The sequence below is a fragment of the Myotis myotis genome, unplaced genomic scaffold (genome assembly GCF_014108235.1).
Source record: "Myotis myotis isolate mMyoMyo1 unplaced genomic scaffold, mMyoMyo1.p scaffold_m19_p_9, whole genome shotgun sequence".
NCBI lineage: Eukaryota > Metazoa > Chordata > Mammalia > Chiroptera > Vespertilionidae > Myotis > Myotis myotis.
The window spans coordinates 92,716,878-92,736,395 of NW_023416401.1; the positions used below are offsets into that span (position 1 = coordinate 92,716,878).

Here is a 19,518-nt window from a genome sequence, read left to right on the forward strand (position 1 = left end):
CGGGTTTCCTACCCGTTGATCATAAAGACCCTGCTCGAGATGACCGTGCTGGAGCATGGCACCTTGCCCACTCGCGAGGACTGGGCAGCTGGCCTTCCCGCCGGCACCCTGACCCCAGCGCCCACATGCCCTGCAAGTCGGAAGTTGTGATCACTCAGAAATCTCAGACCTGAGAGCACAATGACTAGGAAAGATACCATTTTATGCCTTATGTTTGTTTGAACATCAATGTGACTTTACTGAAGCAGCGGCTATTATGGGGACACCAAAATCAGCCTTTTGAGATGATTGATACAATTGTCCTACTTGGGTGGTATTCCAACAGTCATCCTGTTTGCAGAATTCTTTAGTCTTTTGATAACCATTCACCAATGGGCAACTTGTTTTTGTTTAAAATATCAGGGATGCTAGAATGTCTTTGGAGGGCTTTACTCTTTCTGCACACATTTTGGGCAGGCCAGACATAGCCTCCTCAGTCCCAAATAGGAGGACGAGTGGGAGCTGGGTGTGGGCACATGTGAGCAGCCTGAACGGCCCTGCCCCCGACGCCTTCCCTGCAGCTCTGCCCTGTGCACCCCACCCTACCGTCCCGTGTGCCTTTGCGTGCCACCTGCTGTTCAAGCTGCACATCAGCGTGGTGTTGTTCGCTCTTGCAGCCGAACCTTTCCCAAAGGCCTCCTCCCCCAGCGCAGCTCCTGCCCTCCCTCCTCTCCTGCAGGCTTCGACTACGCCCACGACGCCGAGGCCGCGCACATGGCCGCCACTGCCATCCTGAACCTTTCCACACGCTGCTGGGAGCGGCCCGAGAACCTCAGCACGAAGCCACAGGAAGCGCCCCGCAAGGTCGGTGTGTCCCCTGCAGGGCCCCTTCGGAGGCAGACATCGTCGGGAGGAGTTTGCAGTCAGGGCCACAGGCCTGAGGGGGTCGTTCTCAGGACCACCGGTCCATCTGGGGAGGGTGCTGTTTTCTCCCTCTCCCTCTGCTGTGGCTCCTGATGAGCAGAGAGCTTGGATGGGTGCCTTCTGAGAGCTCTGTGTGCCGAGCCTAAAGAGGGACTACGTGGCTGTGCACATGTGTGTTCCAACGTGTCTCCTTGAGTCTGAGGGTCATGCACACACATGTTCCCTGTGTCTCCTGAGACTGAGGGTCACAGACACACACACACACACACACACACACACACACACACACACACACAGACACACACACACACACACCTTGCCTCGTGTCTCCCTGAGACTAAAAAGTCACATACACATGTGTTCCCTCATATCTCCCTGAGACTATCATGCACACACATGTTCCCTCGTGTCTCCCTGAGACTGAGGGTCCTGCACATGTTCTCGTCTGACCATGCTCATGCCCTCAGGGCCTGGCTTATGGCCCATGGAGACCGAAGGAGGGAGGTCGCAAGTCCTCCATCTGGGCCTCAGAGGCGCTTCTTCCTGTCTGGCTATTTCCTTCAGAGGGAAGCGGGTCTGGCGCTCTGCAGCCCCTCATTCGGGACCTCGAGGCCCACGTGGAGGGCGTGGGGCCAGGATGCAGATGCCCCTTTACGTTGTAGGCAGTGGCCATCGAGGTGGATGAGCATGGGACCCTGGACCTGAGTATGCGCAGGCACCGCAGGCGGGAGGGCATGTTCCCCGGCAGTGGCGGCCCCGAGCCTGGGGTGAAGGCTCCCGAGGCCTCCCAGCGCCAGAGCAGCACCAGTGCCCCCGGAAGCTCCATGACGCCCCCGTCCAGCCAGGCCTCCCACCAGGATGAATGGGACCGGCCTCTGGACTACACCAAGCCCAGCCGCCAGCGAGAGGAGGAGCCCGAGGAGGTGGGTGCGTGGCCTGAGGGGCCCTGTCCCTTTGCACTCGGGTCTGCACCCTCGGGCGGGAGGACTCCGCCGCCGCTGGGGGCGTTTCTGCCAGTGGCGTGCGGTGTCCGTGTCCCTCTGAGAGCGCAGTCTCCTTGCCTCTAAGACATGGTGGGACCTCGGAGAGTCCGAGGAAGAGGGGGCTTCTTTCAGTCCCCACAAAGGATGACTTGGGAATGGCTCTGAGCTCCTTGGTTTTGGGGGCTTCCTGCCAACCTGCTTCCCAAATAGGCACACCTGAACCCCAGCAGCAGCCCTGGGCCCTCCAGGCCACCTGGCTCCGTGGACAGAGTCAGGAGAGAACTCCTGGCCTCAGAGCCTCCGTGCTGGGCAGTGGCCTGGTCCCAAGACAGGCACTGCCTGGTAAAGAGCAAAAAGCTGGGCGCCTGTGCTGGGCTGTGGTCTGGGCGCCGCAGGCAGTCCCTGCCCAGCCGCTCCACCCAGCTGAGATGCTGGCTGATTGAGGGCTTTTCCTGAAGAGCTGTGCGTCTTGAACAGCAAAGCCCAGCTCTGCGGGCGGCACCGCCCTGGCAGCTCTGCAGTGTGGGCAGGTCCCCTCACCCGCTTCTCCCCGCTAGCCCCCCTCCTCCCTGGAGGGCAGGGCAGGTCCCTGTGGAGGAGGAGGTGGCAGGGAGACCTCCCATCTGAGTACCTGTCACCTCCGTGATTCTGTCTTGCTGGTGAGCCAGGCTCCCTCTACATGTGTCATATGAGGCCCCAGACTGAGGTCACATGGCTGTAACTTGGTGTTTGGCGCCGAGGAGGGGTGCCTCTGAGACTGAGCCCCAATGAGGGAGGCTGGCCAAGACCCGCCCACCGCGAGCTGTGCTCCCGCTTTCTCCCTGTTTGGCAGAGTCCCGTCTGTAGTCAGGACTCTCCTGTGTGGGGGCTGCAGTGCAGGTGGGGGCCTCTGTGTCTGTGTTATCCTTGTTCCTGTCTTGCCCCCAGGATTTATCTGCACCCCCTCACACAGCGACTTGTCTCCAGTGGCCCCCTTTGTCTCCTTCACTGGCCCTTTCCTCAACCCTCCTCAGGCTGATCCCCATCCCTGAGCGGCCCACTTCTCTCCAAGCATCCTTGTCTCCCCCCAGGACTGACCATCATCTATGGCAGCGGTTCTCAACCTGTGGGTCGCGACCCCTTTGGGGGTCGAACGACCCTTTCACGGGGGTCGCCTAAGACCATCGGAAAACACATATTTCCGATGGTCTCAGGAACCGAGACACCGCTCCTCTATCCGTCTCCAGGGGGGCCCGCCCACATGCAGAGACGCCCACATATGAGTATCCGGCGTATTAAAGGGTCACGGCGTTAGGGAGGTTGAGAACCACTGATCTATGGGGTGACCCAGAGGCCCCGCCCTGAGGTTCCCACCACGGAAGCCTGTTCCCATGCTCGGCCTTGCAGCCGGCAGCCCCTCCAGGCAGAAGCCTCAGCTCAGCCCTGCCCCTTCCTCTCCCCAGCTGTCTCTCCCGGTCATGGGAGCCCTGTCCATGGGGCCACCCCTGGCAACACCTCCTGAGCCAGGCTTTCTCTGTCCCCGCACCACGATCCTGGCTCCCAGCTCAGACACTCCTTCCAGTGCAGCCGCACTGTTCCGCACCCATGGCCTCCGGATGCTTCCTGCTCGGTGCTTCTGGGAGCCCTGTCCATGCTGAAGAGCAGATTTTTAAAAAATTAAATTTATTGGGGTGACATTGGCCAATAGCTTGCAACTCAACCAAGCGAATGGGTCAATGACGGTGACAAGACCTCGAGCAGTCCTTCTCAGGGCTGGTGCTGTAGGGCGTGTCCTCCTTTGACCCCAGAAGGCCTGTGAGGGGCTCCCCTGAGCTCCATTTCCAAAGGGGCACCTCAGCCCCAAGAGGCTGAACACTTGCAGGGACACAGAGCGAGGACCAGTGCTGGGGGTGCGCCACAAGGCTGCGTGACGCCTGCGTGGGCCGGCCTTAGGAAGTGCCAGCTTGGTGCAACATTGTGGGGGGTTGGGGGGGTGGCAGGAGATGGGGGGCCGAGGGCCAGCTGGCCGTGGGGCACGGCGATCATTCTGTTATGCTCTGCGTGTGGTTACTCCTGTGCCACCTCATCGTCACAGCCTTTCCACCAAGACGATTTGGTGCCCCATGTGCCAGGCGCACCCTCCGAAGGGCTACTCTCGGTGGCGAGGACCGTGTTCAGGAGGCGGCTCAGCAGCCGCTGGACAAGGCCACCCCATGCAGGGACGCGGAGGGTGTCAGGGTCTCCTGTTCCCGGGCAGCTCTGGCTGAGGCCGAGGGACGCCCGCCCCTTGGGGTGCTGTCTTCTGTGTCTGTGGGGGCGCTCTTCCCCTGTCTAGAGGACAGGAGACGCCAGGCCGCGCCTCCGTGGCCGCTGCTCTGAAGGGCCCTCTCCCTCAGCCCTGGGCGGGCGCCCGGGCCGCCAGCGGTTAAAACCTCTCCCTGCTGGTTTTTTGCAGTCAGAGCCAGCAGCCCATTCTTTTGCTTCTTCTGAAGCAGATGACCAGGAAGTGTCCGAAGAGAATCTTGAGGAGCGGAAGTACCCCGGGGATGTCACCCTGACCAACTTTAAGCTGAAGTTTCTCTCCAAGGACATCAAGAAGGAGCTGCTCACGTAAGTCTCACCAGTCTGGACAAGAGCACAGCTGGGCCGGGCCGGGCTGGGCTGGGAGGTTGGGCGGCTCTGTCCGGGGCCTTCCGCTGCCCTCTGTCTAGAGGGGGCTCGACCAGGCACCGGGGACAGTGTCCGTCATCGCCGCACTGCGCTGGGCTCTCACGTGGTCCTAGAACACAATTGAGAATGAGAAGGAGCCCCTGTTCTACCCATGCAGCAGGCTGAGAGCTGAGGGAAGCGGCCTCCTGAGCACAGCCATCTGCCCGGCCACGGCCAGGCCTGACCGCTGCCCTCAGCTCTGGAAGCTGACGGGCCTTTGAGCTGGTCCTCAGGGAACCAGGTGTCACCGGAGAGCAGGGAAGCTACTGGGAGTTATTCATAGACAAACGCAACCCACACCTTCCGGTCGGCCCGTGAGAGCCAGCTCTCTCAGAGGAGGGGCGAGGCCCTGCACCTGTACCAGGCGTCCAGCCACACCTGTGCTGCTTGTGCCGGGGCTCCTCTTCTTGTCCTGAGCCTCCTGCTCCGTAGCTGCTCCCCAGGACGGCCAGCTCCGGGCTCTGGCTGGGGCCTCGTCCTCAGAGAAGGCCATGCTCTTCGGAAAGGATCTCCCTATGTGTTCATGGGCACCCACACGAGTGCTTGAGACACCCTAACTTCAAGCAGAGCTTTGATTCGGTTCCCTTTTCCCTTCTGAGTTAAGTTCTGTGCGAGCTGCCGTCCGAGGCTGAGGCTGTGCTCTGAAGGCTGAGGAGGAGGCGTTGTCCTGGGGTGATGAGGAGAAGGTGCCACTGCCGTCCCTGAGCAGACCTCGCAGGTGGCCCCACTCTCCTGACGCTCTTTTTCTTTGTCCAGCTGTCCCACCCCGGGCTGTGACGGCAGTGGCCACATCACCGGGAACTATGCCTCCCACCGCAGGTTCGTCCCCCGCTCGGGCCTGCCTGGCCGGGGTGCTGCGTGGTGGGTCTTCCTCCTCTCCTGCTCTGCTCCCCTCTTTGGCTTACCCCCCTCTCTTCTCTTTCAGCCTCTCTGGTTGCCCTCTTGCTGACAAGAGCCTCAGAAACCTCATGGCTGCCCATTCTGCTGACCTCAAGTATGTCTGCCCTCCTGGCCGCCCATCTCTTGGGTGGCTCCCTAGCTTTGCTGTCCCCTTCCATGAGGCTCCAGCCCAAATCGTAGGCTGCAGTCCCGGGCTGGCCCTCCTGCAGGAAGGGGCAGAGAGACAAGGCTGTGGAGGAGCCGATTCCCGTGGCTGGGGTCGCTGTGCTTGTGTCTTCTGCTCTGAGGCTGCTGTCTGTCTGTCCCCACCAGCTGGGCTGCTGTAGGCTCCTGTGCTGCCCTTGGCCCTGCCGGCCTCTCTGAGGGCCCCTGGTGGCCTGGCCCGTTCTCTCCCTGTGCTGAGGGTCCTGACGAGGGCCTGCTCCCCTGCACTTGGGGTGGACCAGCCCAGAACTGGCCTCACTGCCGCCAGTCTGGCTGTGACTCAGCGCTGCGGGCTGTGCTGCTCGTGCTAAAGGAAGTGCTGTTGCTGGTGAAAGAGAAAGCTCCTTGCCCCCCTTCTCTGCAGCCCTCCAGCTGCTGGCCTTGGCCCTGGTGCCCCAGATGTGCCTCTCCTCGCTCCTCCCTCTGTCTGCCGAGCCCCTCCTCTTTCTGCTTCTGCTCCTCCCTGCCCCTAATGCACTGCCGGTGGCCTGCTCGAAGCCCCCAGAGGTTCCCGGGCTCAGTGTCCTCTTGGGGTGCAGCGGGACCGTCCTTGCCTTTGTGTTCATGCCATCTGGTGAGCTGTGACAGGCTGGTCCTGGCTGAGCCAAGACGGGGAATGAGGTGCCCCTCTGGCCCCTCGGGTCGTCCTCTGCGCTGCTCCTCCCTCCAGGCCTCTGTGTTGGGAGGCCCTGGGTCCAGACAAGTTTCCCTGGCCACTCCGCTCGGGGCCAGACGGCGCAGACCTGGCACTGAGCCGAGGAGCTGCTGTGCCAAGGCTTCCAGGCCCTGAGCTAGTTTAGAAACGGGCAGAAAGCCCCAGGTCCCCGAGCGCGCTGCCCTTGCAAGGGGGAGCGCCTCCTTGTGCCTTGTTGCAAGGGGCTCTGTCCCCAGATGGCGCTGGGCCGGTTTGCCGCCAGGGGTCTTCCCGGGAGTGACCGCTGGGACACAGTGTTTCCTAAGGCTTAGCTCATCCCGACTCATGCCTGGGGTCCGGTCCTGGAAACCCGGCGGACCCACCCAGCCTCTCTTCTCTCCGCTGCTCCCGTGCGCCTTTCTCCTGTTTCCTTTTCCAATTCGACGGCCTTTCTTACCTGTGATTGGTTTTCATGGATTTCCAGTCTGAGGGCCTGCGTGATTGAGCCATGGCCATGTGTGCTCAGGGCTGCGGGAGGGAAACACCAGAAATGTGGCTCTGAGAGTGCTGCTCCTTCTCAGACTAACAGCCTGTGAAGAGCTTTAACCCGGCCCTGGCTGGTGCTCAGTGGTTAGAGCATCGGCCTGCAGAATGAAGGGTCCCAGGTTCTATTCCCGGTCAAGGGCAAATATCTCGGTTGCAAGTTCCCCAGCCCTGGTAGGGGTGGGAGGCAACCAATTGACGTGTCTCTGTCTCCCTCTCTCCATCCTCCCTCCCTTCCATTCTTTAGAAATCAATGGAAAAAATACCCTCCAGTGAGGATTGAAAAGATAACTTTAACCCAGAACATACTTAGAAGTAGCACCAGAAAGTCTTCCTTGTGTGAAACGAGCTCCCCCTCAGCCTCGGGAGGTCTGGGAGGCGGCAGGCCTGCTGTTCCAAAGCCTCTCCCCAGGGCCTCCCAGGGAGGCCTGCTTGTCTGGCTGAGGGGTGGGCCAGGTCCCAGCACTTTCCTGGTGCTGGAGGCTCCCTGTCTCCTTCTCCCTCCCCTGATCAGTGGGTGGCCGGCGTGGCTGCTCCCAACCAGCCCTGTGGCAGGGATGGGGACAGACACCTATGCCAACCCCTTGCAGAGGAGACCTTTTGGTGGCCTCCCTAGCGACACCTGGGTGCAGTGAGTCTCGTACCATGTTTTCTGTATTTTAATTAAATCCATTTGCTCTTCCTGTTCACGTGCCCTCATGTGGTCAGGGGTGGGACTTGGCTGCTCAGCACCCTCTGTGTGGGGAGTTGGGGTACAAAGGTGTGATGGGGACTCTGCACAGGGTAGGGACAGGGATGGGACTCAGAAGGGAGACCCTGTGCACTGCCACGCCCCTCAGACACAGGCACTTCCTCCTGCTCAGACAGCCCACTCACAAGCCAGTGGTGGACGGTCCCTGCAGCTGGCCCTGTGGGTCCTCAGGGCCTGAGAGGGGCTGGTGCTGCAGGCTGCTCCAGCCACATGGACAGCACCCTCTCTTGGACTCGACTCTTGGAAAAGCTATTGAATTGGGTCTCAGCAAGGAGTGCAGGACAGTCTCACCTGCCTGGGGCAGGTGTGCCTCAGTGGGACCCCTGGGGTTGCTGGTCCCACCTCTACTGGGCCTGGCAGGCACCACCCCGTGTGTGTGTTCCTGCCCTAGACTCAGGCCCCACTGGGGCTGTACCTTGCAGGGCCCTTCCCCACCATCCAGAGCTCATCAAGGCCTAGGACACCGTCCACCCCCGAGCCTGTGAGTCTCACTCGGGCGTGGAGGCTGACGAGAAGCAGAGGCCTGAGCAGTGCCTCCCCGCTCCACGCTGCACTGGCCTCTGGGGAGCACTGGCCTCTGGGGAGCACTGGCCTCTGGGGAGCACTGCCTCTGGGGAGCACTGGCCTCTGGGGAGCACTGCCTCTGGGGAGCACTGGCCTCTGGGGAGCACTGGCCTCTGGGGAGCACTGCCTCTGGGGAGCACTGGCCTCTGGGGAGCACTTGCCTCTGGGGAGCACTTGCCTCTGGGGAGCACTGGCCTCCGGGGAGCACTGGCCTCTGGGGAGCACTGCAGACCCCTCATGTGAGGAAGAGGCAACAGGATGTCAGGCTGTGGCCTCAGCACTAAGAGTCATGTGAGGGGCTCCCCCATGGGCCCGAAGGACCAGAGCGGCTGGCGCCTGGGCCTCAGGCAGTGCAGGGACAGGGGGCAGTGAGGGTGCTGTGCTGCGGGGGGGGGGGGGGGGGGGGGTGACAGCTGCCTGGATAGCGGAGGGTGGCTCCTGTTAAGATGCAAAAGCCTCCTTGTCCCAGACATGGTGGGTTGAAATGTGACCACATATGACTGGAACAGAGACCATCATAACCTCAATGGGGTGTGAGTTACCCCACAGCCTGGTCAGGGGGTGATTTGACTGGTTGGTCAACTGCCACACCAGAGAGGCATTTGATGTGTGGCCTGATGTGGCAGCGATGAGGAGGGGCCCCAGAAAGTCCCGAGGGCAGGAGAGGCCAGAGGAGGCTGGGCATTGAGCCCCATGCCGTGTGCCCACCTCAAGGATTCCTATGGGGACAGGAAGTGCTGCCTGCTGGGTTCTGGGAGGTGCTCCTGTAGCTGTGGGGCATCTGCTGGCTGCACCAGCTTCCTGTCCTGCCCCCAGTGCCAGACACTGTGTGTGCCGGTGGGGGACACTGAGGAAGGGGTCGGGCAGGCAAAGACCTGTGTCCTGCTCCAGTGTGCTAGTCCCCAGGCCCCTCGGGCCACGTGGGCGCCATGGCTCTGTGTGGGAGGGTGAAGGTGTGAGTAATGGCTCCCTCATGCCACACCACAGGCCTGCCGGTCCCCATGGCTCCCGGCCAGGGTGCACCCTCATGGGGACACCTGCAGAGTCAGGCCAGCAGCCGCGGCAGCGACAGCGACAGGAATACTTGCGTTGCTCAGAGATCATTTGGGGAACATCATTTAAGGAAGCCCACGCTCGTGCACTAAAGTGGAATTTCTACGGCCTCTGTGCTATGGCCGCCCAGCGTTTTGTGTGGGCAGAGCTGGGCTGTGTGTGTCGTGCTCCCCTTTTCCCTGGTGCCAGCCCGCCCCGTGCTGGGTGAGCACGCTGGGTCCTGGGGACGGTGTGGGTGGCTTCCCCTTCAGGGAAGCCCTCTCCTTCCCAGTGACACCATGGAGACCAGGTGCTAGGTGCTAGGCTTGCCTCCCTGACCATCCGTGTAGAGTGAAGGCCGGTGTGTGTTCTGGAACCTTCTATTGCAGCCTCAAACCCTGCACCAGGCCAGGCTCGGAGCTCAGCATCCCTGCTGTGGGGGTGTGCTCTCCTCTTGGCCTTTCTGGGACTCCGTGGAGGTCTCACTGGCAAAGCAGTGAAGGCCGGAGGCCCGGTGGAAGGCTGGCCAGGGTGGGCACCACCGACTGCGAGGCCCCCTAGGGTGGGCGTCTTCACCGGCTCTGTCCCAGCTCCCTTGTCCCTTTGCTTTGCAGGTGCCCCACGCCCGGCTGTGATGGCTCTGGCCACATCACGGGGAACTACGCTTCGCACCGCAGGTGAGCCTGCGTGCCCAGGGGTGCCGGGAGGCGAGGCCTCTTTCTCAGGTGAAGGTGTAAAGGTCCAAGTAAGACGTCAGTGTTGCTGGCAGCCAGGCTGAGCTGCCTCTGCACCAGAGCTGGGCTCTTGGGGGCGCACCCTGTTGGGGGTCTTCCAGGGCTGCAGACCCCGGGGTGAGGTGCTGCTGCTCTGGGACCACAGTTGTATTTTTCCTCTTTTGAAACCAGCTTGTCAGGCTGCCCTCGTGCCAAGAAGAGTGGCACCAAGGTGACGCCGACCAAGGACGACAAGGAGGACCCCGAGCTGATGAAGTAAGTCAGGGCCTTGCCCGGCAGAATTGGGGCTTTCCTGTAGTGTCTCGATCCCTTTCCATTAACATGGCCCGTCAGTGACAGCACCTGCTCGTACAGATGTTCTCGCCCCAGGTATGTGGAAGCCTATGAAGGCGTGAGCCCTGTGCATTGTATCGGGGCACGCAGGCCCCAGCCATGGGCCGAGAGGCACAGGGCCCTGCTACCCAGGTACCGGAGGCCAACTGGGCACAGGGCTGAGGTGTGGAGCAGCCCCTGGGGCACTCGTGGGCACTGGCTCGGTCCGTCTGTGGGAAAGGGTGGGTGCAGGGGTTGAGGAGGAGGCTGTGGTAAGAAAGATGACAGATCTTGCAGTCGGTCGTGAGTGTGGGGCTCACACAGCTTTGCGGGAGCCGGTGAGATCCTTGGAGGTTCGCCCTGGGCTGGGGCCCCCACAAGGCTGTGGGAGGAGGGGCGCAGTGAGCGCACTGTGCTGTCCCTGCAGACAGTTCAAACCAGTGCCAGGAGTGCAGGCTCCCTGGGACCCGCTCCTCTTCCCAGTGTGCTGTGACCTTTGTTTAAACAAAACAAACAAACAAACAAACAAAAAAACAAACAGGATTTCTGCAGCCAGCTGAGAAGGTGACTTTCAGAAACAGCTCAGCCTCTGCAGGAGGGGCGAGCTCCTCGGGCTCCCAGGCAAGGGGCCTGCAGGCTGCCCTGCTGCGGGATGGGGTTTTGTGACATGCCCTCCCTGAGCCTCTGGACAGGCTGGCGAGGAGAGGGCTCCTGTTTTGGCCCCTGTGTCTGCTCTGCTTGAGATTAAGTCCTGTCAGCACTTTGTGGTGAATCCCTGTGGCCACAGCTGGGTAACTGGCCATCCAAGTCTGTGGAGGCTCCTGGGGTCGGGAGCTGGATGCCCTCTGTCCTCACTACAGTGGCATCTGGGATCCCGGTGGCTCATCACTCCTGCTCCCAGCACAGGCTGCCCGGGGAGCGCAGAAGCCACGCGAGTCGGCACTCCACACACGTGTTAACAATGTCACCTGACAGCTCTGAAGATCTGGGCGCTGGATGGATGAGAAGAAAGTGCTCACTATGCCCTCAGTTCTAGGGACACAGCACAGCCCCTGCAGGCAGCTGCACAGAGAGCGAAGGAGACTCCGGGCCCACCGCTCACTCGGCCTTTTGATCTTGTCATGTCGGGGCTTCATGGGCACCTGGCCCAGGCCTCCTGCCAGATGCCCTCAGCAGGGAGGTGTCCAGGTTTGGGGGATGGGTATCAAACGGAACCTCCCCAACCCCCTGTGAGCCCCTGGCAGTGTGTCTGCTCTGAACTATGGGCTGAGGTGACCTTGGATGGGGTCAGTGGACACCCCACAGGCCCGAGGTCCATGTGGGTGGGATGACTAAGGAAATGGGAGCTGGCAGAAGGGGACAAATAAGGCCAGAAAGTGTCTGCGGTGGCTACTCCGACCGAGGCCGGGGTGTTGGGGCTAGGAGCCCAGATGGCCTTGTCACTGGGCAGTGCACACCCCCGCACCCCTCTCCGGTGCTGCAAGAGCCCTGGGACGGCCCAGCCCTGCCACGGCTTCTCTGAGCCCAGGAACCTCTCTGTAACCTGGGTGGTGTGTCCCCTCCTGGGCCCTGTGCCCGGGCGGGTCTGCAGCACAAAGGCAGTGGTGACCAGCATCATGTTAAAGGAGTCTTGCTTGCTGGAGGGAGAAGACGAGGAACTTGCAGATAGAGGAGCTTGTCCTCCGTCCCCTGTTCGCCCAAAAGCCTGGACCTGTCGGTGCTCAGAAGGAACAGCTGTGAGCTGCCGGGCCAGGTCCCTCCCCATGAGGCCACCCAGAGCTCTTGGCCTCGACCTGCTGTGTGTGACCGCGTGGTCCTGACAGCAGGGTGCAGGGCAGTCACTCTGAGCCCCCCTCACGTCATCTCACCTGTCCCTGGGGCGTTGTGATTTCTGTAGGGACCCCTTCCTCTCCTTGAACAACCTGAATAAAGGGGAGGCCAGCCTCAGGCTGGGTCACTCTGGGGTGTCTGAGCCTGTTTCCCATGTGAGCTGTGGCCTCCATCCATCCTTCCAGACACACATTTCAGATGCGGCAAAGCTGGGACACCCACAGGCATCATGCCATGACCAGCCTCATTATGGGTGCTGGGGGGTGGTAGGGCTCAGGGCACCCTTCTGACCTCTGTGACTCCTAGGCCACCCAGGCCTGTGCTTGGTGCAGGCTCCCAGCCAGTGGTCTCTGGGTGGTCCCAGCGGGCACTTCACCACTGGCATGGTACAAGGCGGCATTGGCAGCAGGTCTACTAGTAGGGTGGATCCAGAGACCCCCGCGAGCCACCTCGGGGCCAGGGCGTCATGTTAAAGTCTGCTGGGGACCCTCTGGCCACGCAGGGGGCAGAGACCAAGGCTGGAGAGGGGATGTGATTCCTGTGGCTGTCACCACCCTGGGGCTGCTGCCATGGCAGGGCCCGTGTGGGAGGGTCTCTGGGCTCTGCCCCTGGCACCCCTTGCTCCCCTCTGAAATGTCTGTGCCAGGTGTCCAGTTCCAGGCTGTGTGGGGCTTGGCCATGTCAGCGGCAAGTACGCCTCCCACCGAAGCGCATCTGGCTGCCCGCTGGCCGCCCGCCGGCAGAAGGAGGGCTCCCTCAACGGCCCCTCATTCTGGAAGTCGCCGAGGAACGAGGGACCCACGTGCCCCACTCCAGGCTGCGACGGCTCCGGCCACGCCAACGGCGGCTTCCTCACCCATCGGAGGTACCTGCTCCCTCTGTGCACTGGGGGGGGGGGGGGCTCCTCACCCACCGGAGGTACCTGCTCCCTCTGTGCACTGGGGGGGGGGGCTCCTCACCCACCGGAGGTACCTGCTCCCTCTGTGCACTGGGGAGGGGGGCTCCTCACCCACCGGAGGTACCTGCTCCCTCTGTGCACTGGGGGGGGGCTCCTCACCCACCGGAGGTACCTGCTCCCTCTGTGCACTGGGGGGGGGGTCCTCACCCACCGGAGGTACCTGCTCCCTCTGTGCACTGGGGGGGGGGGGTCCTCACCCACCGGAGGTACCTGCTCCCTCTGTGCACTGGGGGGGGGGGCTCCTTACCCACCGGAGGTACCGGCTCCTTACCCACCGGAGGTACCTGCTCCCTCTGTGCACTGGGGGGCTCCTGGGGGCTCCTGGGGAGGCGAGAGGAAGCCTGTGGCCCAGGTGATGTGCCTGTGGCCTGTCACCTGAGGCGGCTGTCACTGCCTCTCTCCACGTGTCTGAGTCCCTCCTGAGTCCTGGCTGCCAGCGTCTTAGGAGCAGTGTTGGTTGCCATGCTCCATGCCCTGCTTTCCTGCTGGGGCCTCTTTAAGTTTGGGGCCGGCCTTGCCCATCTTGCAAAGAGTCCTGGTGACAAGACCCCTCCTCACCCTGTCAGTGCTCCTGGGGGCTCCTCCCCCATCTCCCCCCCACCCCCCACCCCAGGGCGAGTGAAACTTTTTCGCCAGCCCGCTTCCTCTGTGCCAAGTGATGGCTGAGGCGCACAGAGTCACCACTGGGTCCTGTCTCCTTCTTGTATTTGCCCTCGTCTATCCCCCATGAGATCAATGAACTCACTCACTCCACAAGCCTCTCCTGGAGTCCACGGAGCACCAGGCTCTGGAGAGACAGCAGAGATGAGATTGACAGCTGGCCCTCCTGGAGGCCACGTGGGCAGGGCGGGTGGGAAGACGGGCTGCAAACAAACACGTGAAACATCCGGTGTGGTCAGAGGTGGTCCCCGCTGGGGAGGCGTAGCTGGGAGGGTGCAGAGGGAGGGAGCAGCTTCCCAGGACATCGGGGACACAAGTCTTCAGGGCAGTGACCAGGGTCCTAGACGAGGAGGGAGGGAGCTGGGGGGACTGACTGTCCCTGGGTGAGGGGGCAAAAGGTCATGAGCTAGAAAGTTCCATCCAGGACCCTCCCAGGCCACCAGCAGCGAGGACTTGGCTCTCACTGGGATGTGTGACCTTCGGCTGGTTTTTGATGTGTGACTTTTGCTTCCAGCTTGTCCGGCTGTCCCAGAGCAACCTTTGCTGGAAAGAAGGGAAAACTCTCAGGGGATGATGTTCTCGGCACGAAGTTTAAGACGAGTGATGGTAAGGACGCCCCTCGGCAGCATCTGCGTGGACCTGGCACCGGGGTGAGCGAGCCTTCCCGTAGGGAGGGTTAGGGGTGCAGAACCCATCATGGTGGAGACAGATCCCTTGACCTGAGCCAATGGGTCTCCGGACCTTGGCTTTCACCTAGGGTGGCCGTGCCTGGGCCCCCAGCACTGCAGCTCTGACCTGGGCGTCGGTGAGCCCTGGCAGCAGAGGAGCCTGTTGGCCGACCTGGGGGCTGTGCCCTGCAGGCGCGAGGAGCAGAGAACTCAGTCCCAGTGGAGCAGGGAGCTGAGAAAACTCAGTATCATCTGAAAACACTTCCATGTTATTCTTGGCAATTAATGCCTGTGACCCAGGGCCAGGAGGCAAACCACAGACACAGCCAGTGGCCGCAGACCAGCCTTCCCAGCATGAAATGTGGGAGGTGAGCCACTCACCAAGGGGTGCTCAGAAAGCAGGCCAGGTGCCTCTGCTTGGAAAGGGGCCCCAGTTCCATCCAGAGCCTGGGTGTGAGGCGGAGAGCCATGACCAGGCTTTCTCTCTGGGGCAGTGCTGGAGAACGATGAGGAGATCAAGCAGCTGAACCAGGAGATTCGAGACCTGAATGAGTCCAACTCAGAGATGGAGGCCGCCATGGTGCAGCTGCAGTCTCAGGTGGGTGGCTCCGCCCACCTGCCCGCTGGCTCCCAATTCAACAAAGTCCTTTTGTCCTGGGTCCTCGGCTTCCTCTCTGAGGGGGGAAGAGCCGAGCCCCACATCAAGGTCACTGCTGGTCTGGGCAGATGAGCACGGTGCTCATGGCCGCCTCTGGCCCACTCTGTGTCCGTGTTGGGCTCTGGCACTGGCGGCTGGTGGCCCGGCAGAGTCAGTGTCAGGAGGAGCACCCACAGTGTGGTTTGAAGAGCGGGACGGAGCTGGTCCCACGCCGCGTGGCCACACAGGCTGCGCGCACCTTCCTGTGCTCGTGGGGCTGATTCAGTGCAGTCAGCTCCACGGGTCGTCAGCGGAGCCTGTTTCTGAGAAGGCAGTGAGTGTGTGTGTGACCCAGCAGCGCTGCACCGAGCGGCGGCATTGCCGAGGACTCTACGTGTGTGTGCCGCATCCCTCGGACTTCCCCCAAATGAATGCTTGCGACCAGGAAAAAGCAGTAAAGATCTCATCTTGAAAAGGAGACCATGGCCTGCCCTTGGGTGCTGAGTGGGGCTGGAACAGAGCTGAGCATACAGAGGTGGGGCCACACAGAGTAATGTCCCTGTGGCTGATGCGACAAAGGGACAAGGAGGGAACCCGGCCCTGCACGACTTGAGGGCAGTGAGGACGGCACAGAAGATGGGGCTCCTGTCCTGAGGCCGCAATGTGACACGTCTAACTGCTCCTTCCTTCCTTCCGGGCAAAGCTTTGCCGACTGCTTGTCACTCAGAGGCCATGTAAACACAGCGGCAGCCCCGAGGGCAGGGAGGGTTGTCACACTGCCAGCGGCATCTTCCCCAGGGTCCTGGACAGTGGAAGCAGAGAGGGCATCAGGCCGTCTCTGGGCTCCAAGACACATCTTTGTGCCATGTCTGTCCCTTCCTGGCACTTGCCTTCTCAAAGACCATGGGCCCTCTGGCATCAGTAACCAGCAGGTAGGGCCTCTAATTTCTCTTCATTTGCCAACGCCCATCTTTTGTTGTTGTTGTTAATCCTTACCTGAGGATATTTTCCCATTGAGCTTGCCCAGGCTCCTTTCTCTCTTTTTAGGGGGTGTTGGGGGAGGAGAGAAACATTGATGTGAGAGAGACACATTGATTGGTTGCTTCCCACACATCCCGACCAGGCCAGGGATCTAGCCTGCACCTGAGGTGCGTGCCCTTGACTGGATCAAACCTGGGACCCTTCAGTCTGAGGACTGACGCTCTATCCACTGAGGCAAACGGCCAGGGCTCCACGCCCACCTTTAGAAGTGTATTCAGCAGTCCTTTAGGGAGGACTCCCTTCCCCTCCAGGGAGTTGCTGGGCGGAGGCTGAGGCCCAGAGGCAGCTGCCCAGACGCAGGATGCTCCCAGCCGTGGGCCACAGAGCCACCTGGCTGGAGGAAAACGTCCAGCCCCCCCAGCCCCCACCCCGCTCCCACGGTTCGTCACCGACACTGAGCTTTCTGAGCCCAGGCTCCTGCAAAATGCAGTCAGGCAGGCCCACCTTCCTGTGCTGGCCATGCGCCCCTGCACGGCTGTGCGGGTGGCCTGAGCTGCCCAGGGCACACAGCACTGCCCATGGCCGCCAGCCCAGGCATCGCTGTCTTCTGGCATTCCACTGTAGAGCCCGGAGCCCCCCTGGGATTCCCCTCTGGTGTCCTGCTGGAAACCCCAGGGCCCTGTCAGGGTGCCTGGAGGAGCCATCGGCCACTCCCCTGGGCGATGGGCTTCTGGGGACAGTGGCTGCCCGCCCTCCCCAACCTCCTGCCTCCTCAGCTGCTTTAGACACATTGCTGGTCTTTGTGGGGTGGAAACCCAAAGGCAGCAGACACCCCGCTGGGTGCAGAACTCCCATTACAGACGAGGACTGTGAAGCTGCCCAGGATTGCGCTGGCCTGGGCTCCTTTCTTTCACCCCAAGGAAGACACACACCAAGCCATGGCCCACATTGCCCCTGGCTAGTCACCGTGTGCCCTGCAACCAGGGACCAGGGCGCTGCCAGCCCCTCCCTGTGGCAGGGACCCTCCCCCTGAGGCAGGAGATGGCCCCAGGAGGACATGAGGGACGGCTCCCGTCTCTGTCAGTGCAGATCTCCTCCATGGAGAAGAGCTTGCGGACCATCGAGCAGGAGAACAAGCTCATCGAGGAGCAGAACGAAGCCCTGTTTCTGGAGCTGTCGGGCCTGAGCCAGGCCCTCATCCAAAGTCTTGCCAACATCCGCCTTCCACACATGGTGAGCGGCAGGCGGGCCTGGGGCGCACGGGGGGCTGCTGCCACATGGTTCCTGGCCTCCTGAGTCGCTGGAGATCGCAGCCAGCCCTCCTGGGTGATGGAGTGGAGGGGCAGTCAGTGCTGGGTGGGTGGGGCCTCGTCCCCTGCGGCTCCACAGTCTTTGAAACCCCGGGGCCGCTGCGGGCAGGGCTTGCTAGACTGGTTCTGTCCTCCAGGAGCCAATATGTGAACAGAATTTCGACGCCTACGTGAGCACCCTCACCGACATGTGCTCCAGCCGGGAGAGCTACCAGAACCCCGAGCACAGGGCCCTCCTGGAGAGCGTCAAGCAGGCCGTGAGGGGCATCCAGGTCTAGGCCCCCAGCTGGGCTCCGTGTTACCTCCCCCACACTGCCCTCCCGGAGGTTCCCAAGTCACAGTGACTTCTGGGGGGAGCCCGCCTTGCGGGTGATCAGAGGGGTGCCTGGAGGGCGGGCTCCCTCCGATGCTGGTCAGGCCGAGGCCGCAGCCTCCCTGAGCGAGGGCAGAATGTGAAGTATTACAAAGGGATTTATTTTTGTTTTCTGAAAATAATATGAAGAACAGCTCGAGGTCTCCCGTGGTTCTCAGGGAAGTTTTGGAGTTTGCAACCACGGTGTTCCCGTGTCTGTGGCGCCGGGGGTGGCCGTGGCCTGAGCCTGGGCCCAGCCGGTGCGGCTGCTCTGCGAGGCCAGTGTGGCGAGTGTGTTTTCTGTTTTCAGTTAATTCAGTTTTGTGTTAAGAATGGAACAAAGCGCTGCTCCAGAGGGTAAGGTGGGAGCAGGCCTGCAGCCCACCGTCAGCTTCAGGTGTCTGACCGGGGCGCCCCTGCGAGTCAGCGCTGGCTCACCCAGAAAGCATCTTGCGCCGGGGCGCCGGTTGCCCAGCGCCACACAGCTCCCTCGTGGGCTGCAGCCCTGCACGGGGCTGACTCAGGGCTGGGTGACACATTCTAATCGGAGACACCAAGGTTTCACTCCTTGTTAGATCTATTCAAGATGCGAAAAAAGGTAAATTTTAATCTAATGTGTTAAAAACACAATGTTCCTACATGTAAATAGAGTCCAAATCAGTTGTGACTGCAATTCCAAGTTAGTATTTACAAGTAGAGAAATTGCTCTTTCTGGAAGAAATTAAAAAAGTAGTTAGTTTAATTATTCTGTAAATTATTTAATTTTGTCAAGATGTAAGTATTTATATTCACAACCTCTTTTATGTTAACGTTTGCTATTTATTTGACATTTTTTATTTATTAATTTTATACTGTTTGAAGTAGCCCCCCCACATACCAGGATACCATGAGAGAGAAATAAAAGAAATCAAAGTGAAATTAACGATTTGACTATGAGGTAGGCCACACATACAAAAAATCTTGCTATAACTTCTAGTTATAATTTTGATGCAATCAAGTTATTTTTAATATATTTTGTTATTTATTCTTTTAATAATAGAATTTTTAAAAAGTATTTTGTAACTAGGAAGTTTGATGATTTGGGGAATGGCCCCCCTGGCCAATGGAGAGAAAGGCTTGGTTCTTTTTATCCCTTTCGGTTCCTTTTGTTCCAGGCCCAGCAGCAGCTCTGTGTTTGTTGTTATGTGTGTGTAGCGCAGCTGTGTGTCGTGTGGCGTCCGTGTGCAGATCGTGATGGCGAGTCCTGTCGCTAGGGGTGCTGGCCGCGGCGCTAAGCAGTCCCCTGCCCACTGGCCCAGCTCCTCTGAGCTCATACTGTGACGCTCCTTCCTCAGGAAATGTGTGGAACCACAGCACAGCGCTCTCGGTGTGCTGGCGGCTGCTTTCCGAATAAAAGCCCCTCTGACTGTGATGGCGTGCACGCTGCCTCTGTGCCTGCGCCCGTTACCTTTGTGGGGCAGCCCTTGCTCACCTTCCGGGGGAGTGAGGGTGGGGTGTGGACTTTCATCTCAGGCCTCTTCACTGCCACCCAGGGAACCCGCAACTTCCCGAGGTGTGAAGGTCTAAGGCACTGCACCCTGCCCTGCCCACACGACAGGCATGTGTAACCCCGTGTTTTCTTGTAGGCTCAGGGAGCGGTCTTCCTGCTGAGGCTGTAACTGGGGGGTGTGCCTCGGGCCATCTCTCCTGGCCACAAGGAGAGAGCCCGCAGCAGGAGAGAGTTTGGACCTCTCAAGGGAGGCAGGGCTGAGAAGCGGGGAGAGAAGTGGAGGTGGGAGGAGGAAGGAGAGAGCTCTCTAAGGATCTTTTCAGAGCTCCTGGATCCAGCCATACCTGAAGGCTATATATCAGCCGTGGGCAAACTATGGCCTGCA

General features: G+C 60.8%; 1 protein-coding gene across 1 annotated transcript in view; it reads left to right on the forward strand.

Moving 5' to 3' along the window:
- Positions 1-19,044, forward strand: part of MYT1 (myelin transcription factor 1) — a 53,777-nt gene extending 34,733 nt beyond the window's left edge. Inside the window, exons 12-23 of the mRNA XM_036323381.1 lie at positions 719-843; positions 1,566-1,826; positions 4,321-4,475; positions 5,331-5,393; positions 5,500-5,568; positions 9,817-9,879; positions 10,108-10,191; positions 12,725-12,943; positions 14,211-14,302; positions 14,859-14,962; positions 17,072-17,215; positions 17,430-19,044. Of these exons, the coding sequence (XP_036179274.1) occupies positions 719-843; positions 1,566-1,826; positions 4,321-4,475; positions 5,331-5,393; positions 5,500-5,568; positions 9,817-9,879; positions 10,108-10,191; positions 12,725-12,943; positions 14,211-14,302; positions 14,859-14,962; positions 17,072-17,215; positions 17,430-17,570 (1,520 nt within the window). The 3' untranslated portion in view covers positions 17,571-19,044. The remainder of the gene's footprint in view (positions 1-718; positions 844-1,565; positions 1,827-4,320; positions 4,476-5,330; positions 5,394-5,499; positions 5,569-9,816; positions 9,880-10,107; positions 10,192-12,724; positions 12,944-14,210; positions 14,303-14,858; positions 14,963-17,071; positions 17,216-17,429) is intronic.
- Positions 19,045-19,518: the final 474 nt, after the last annotated feature.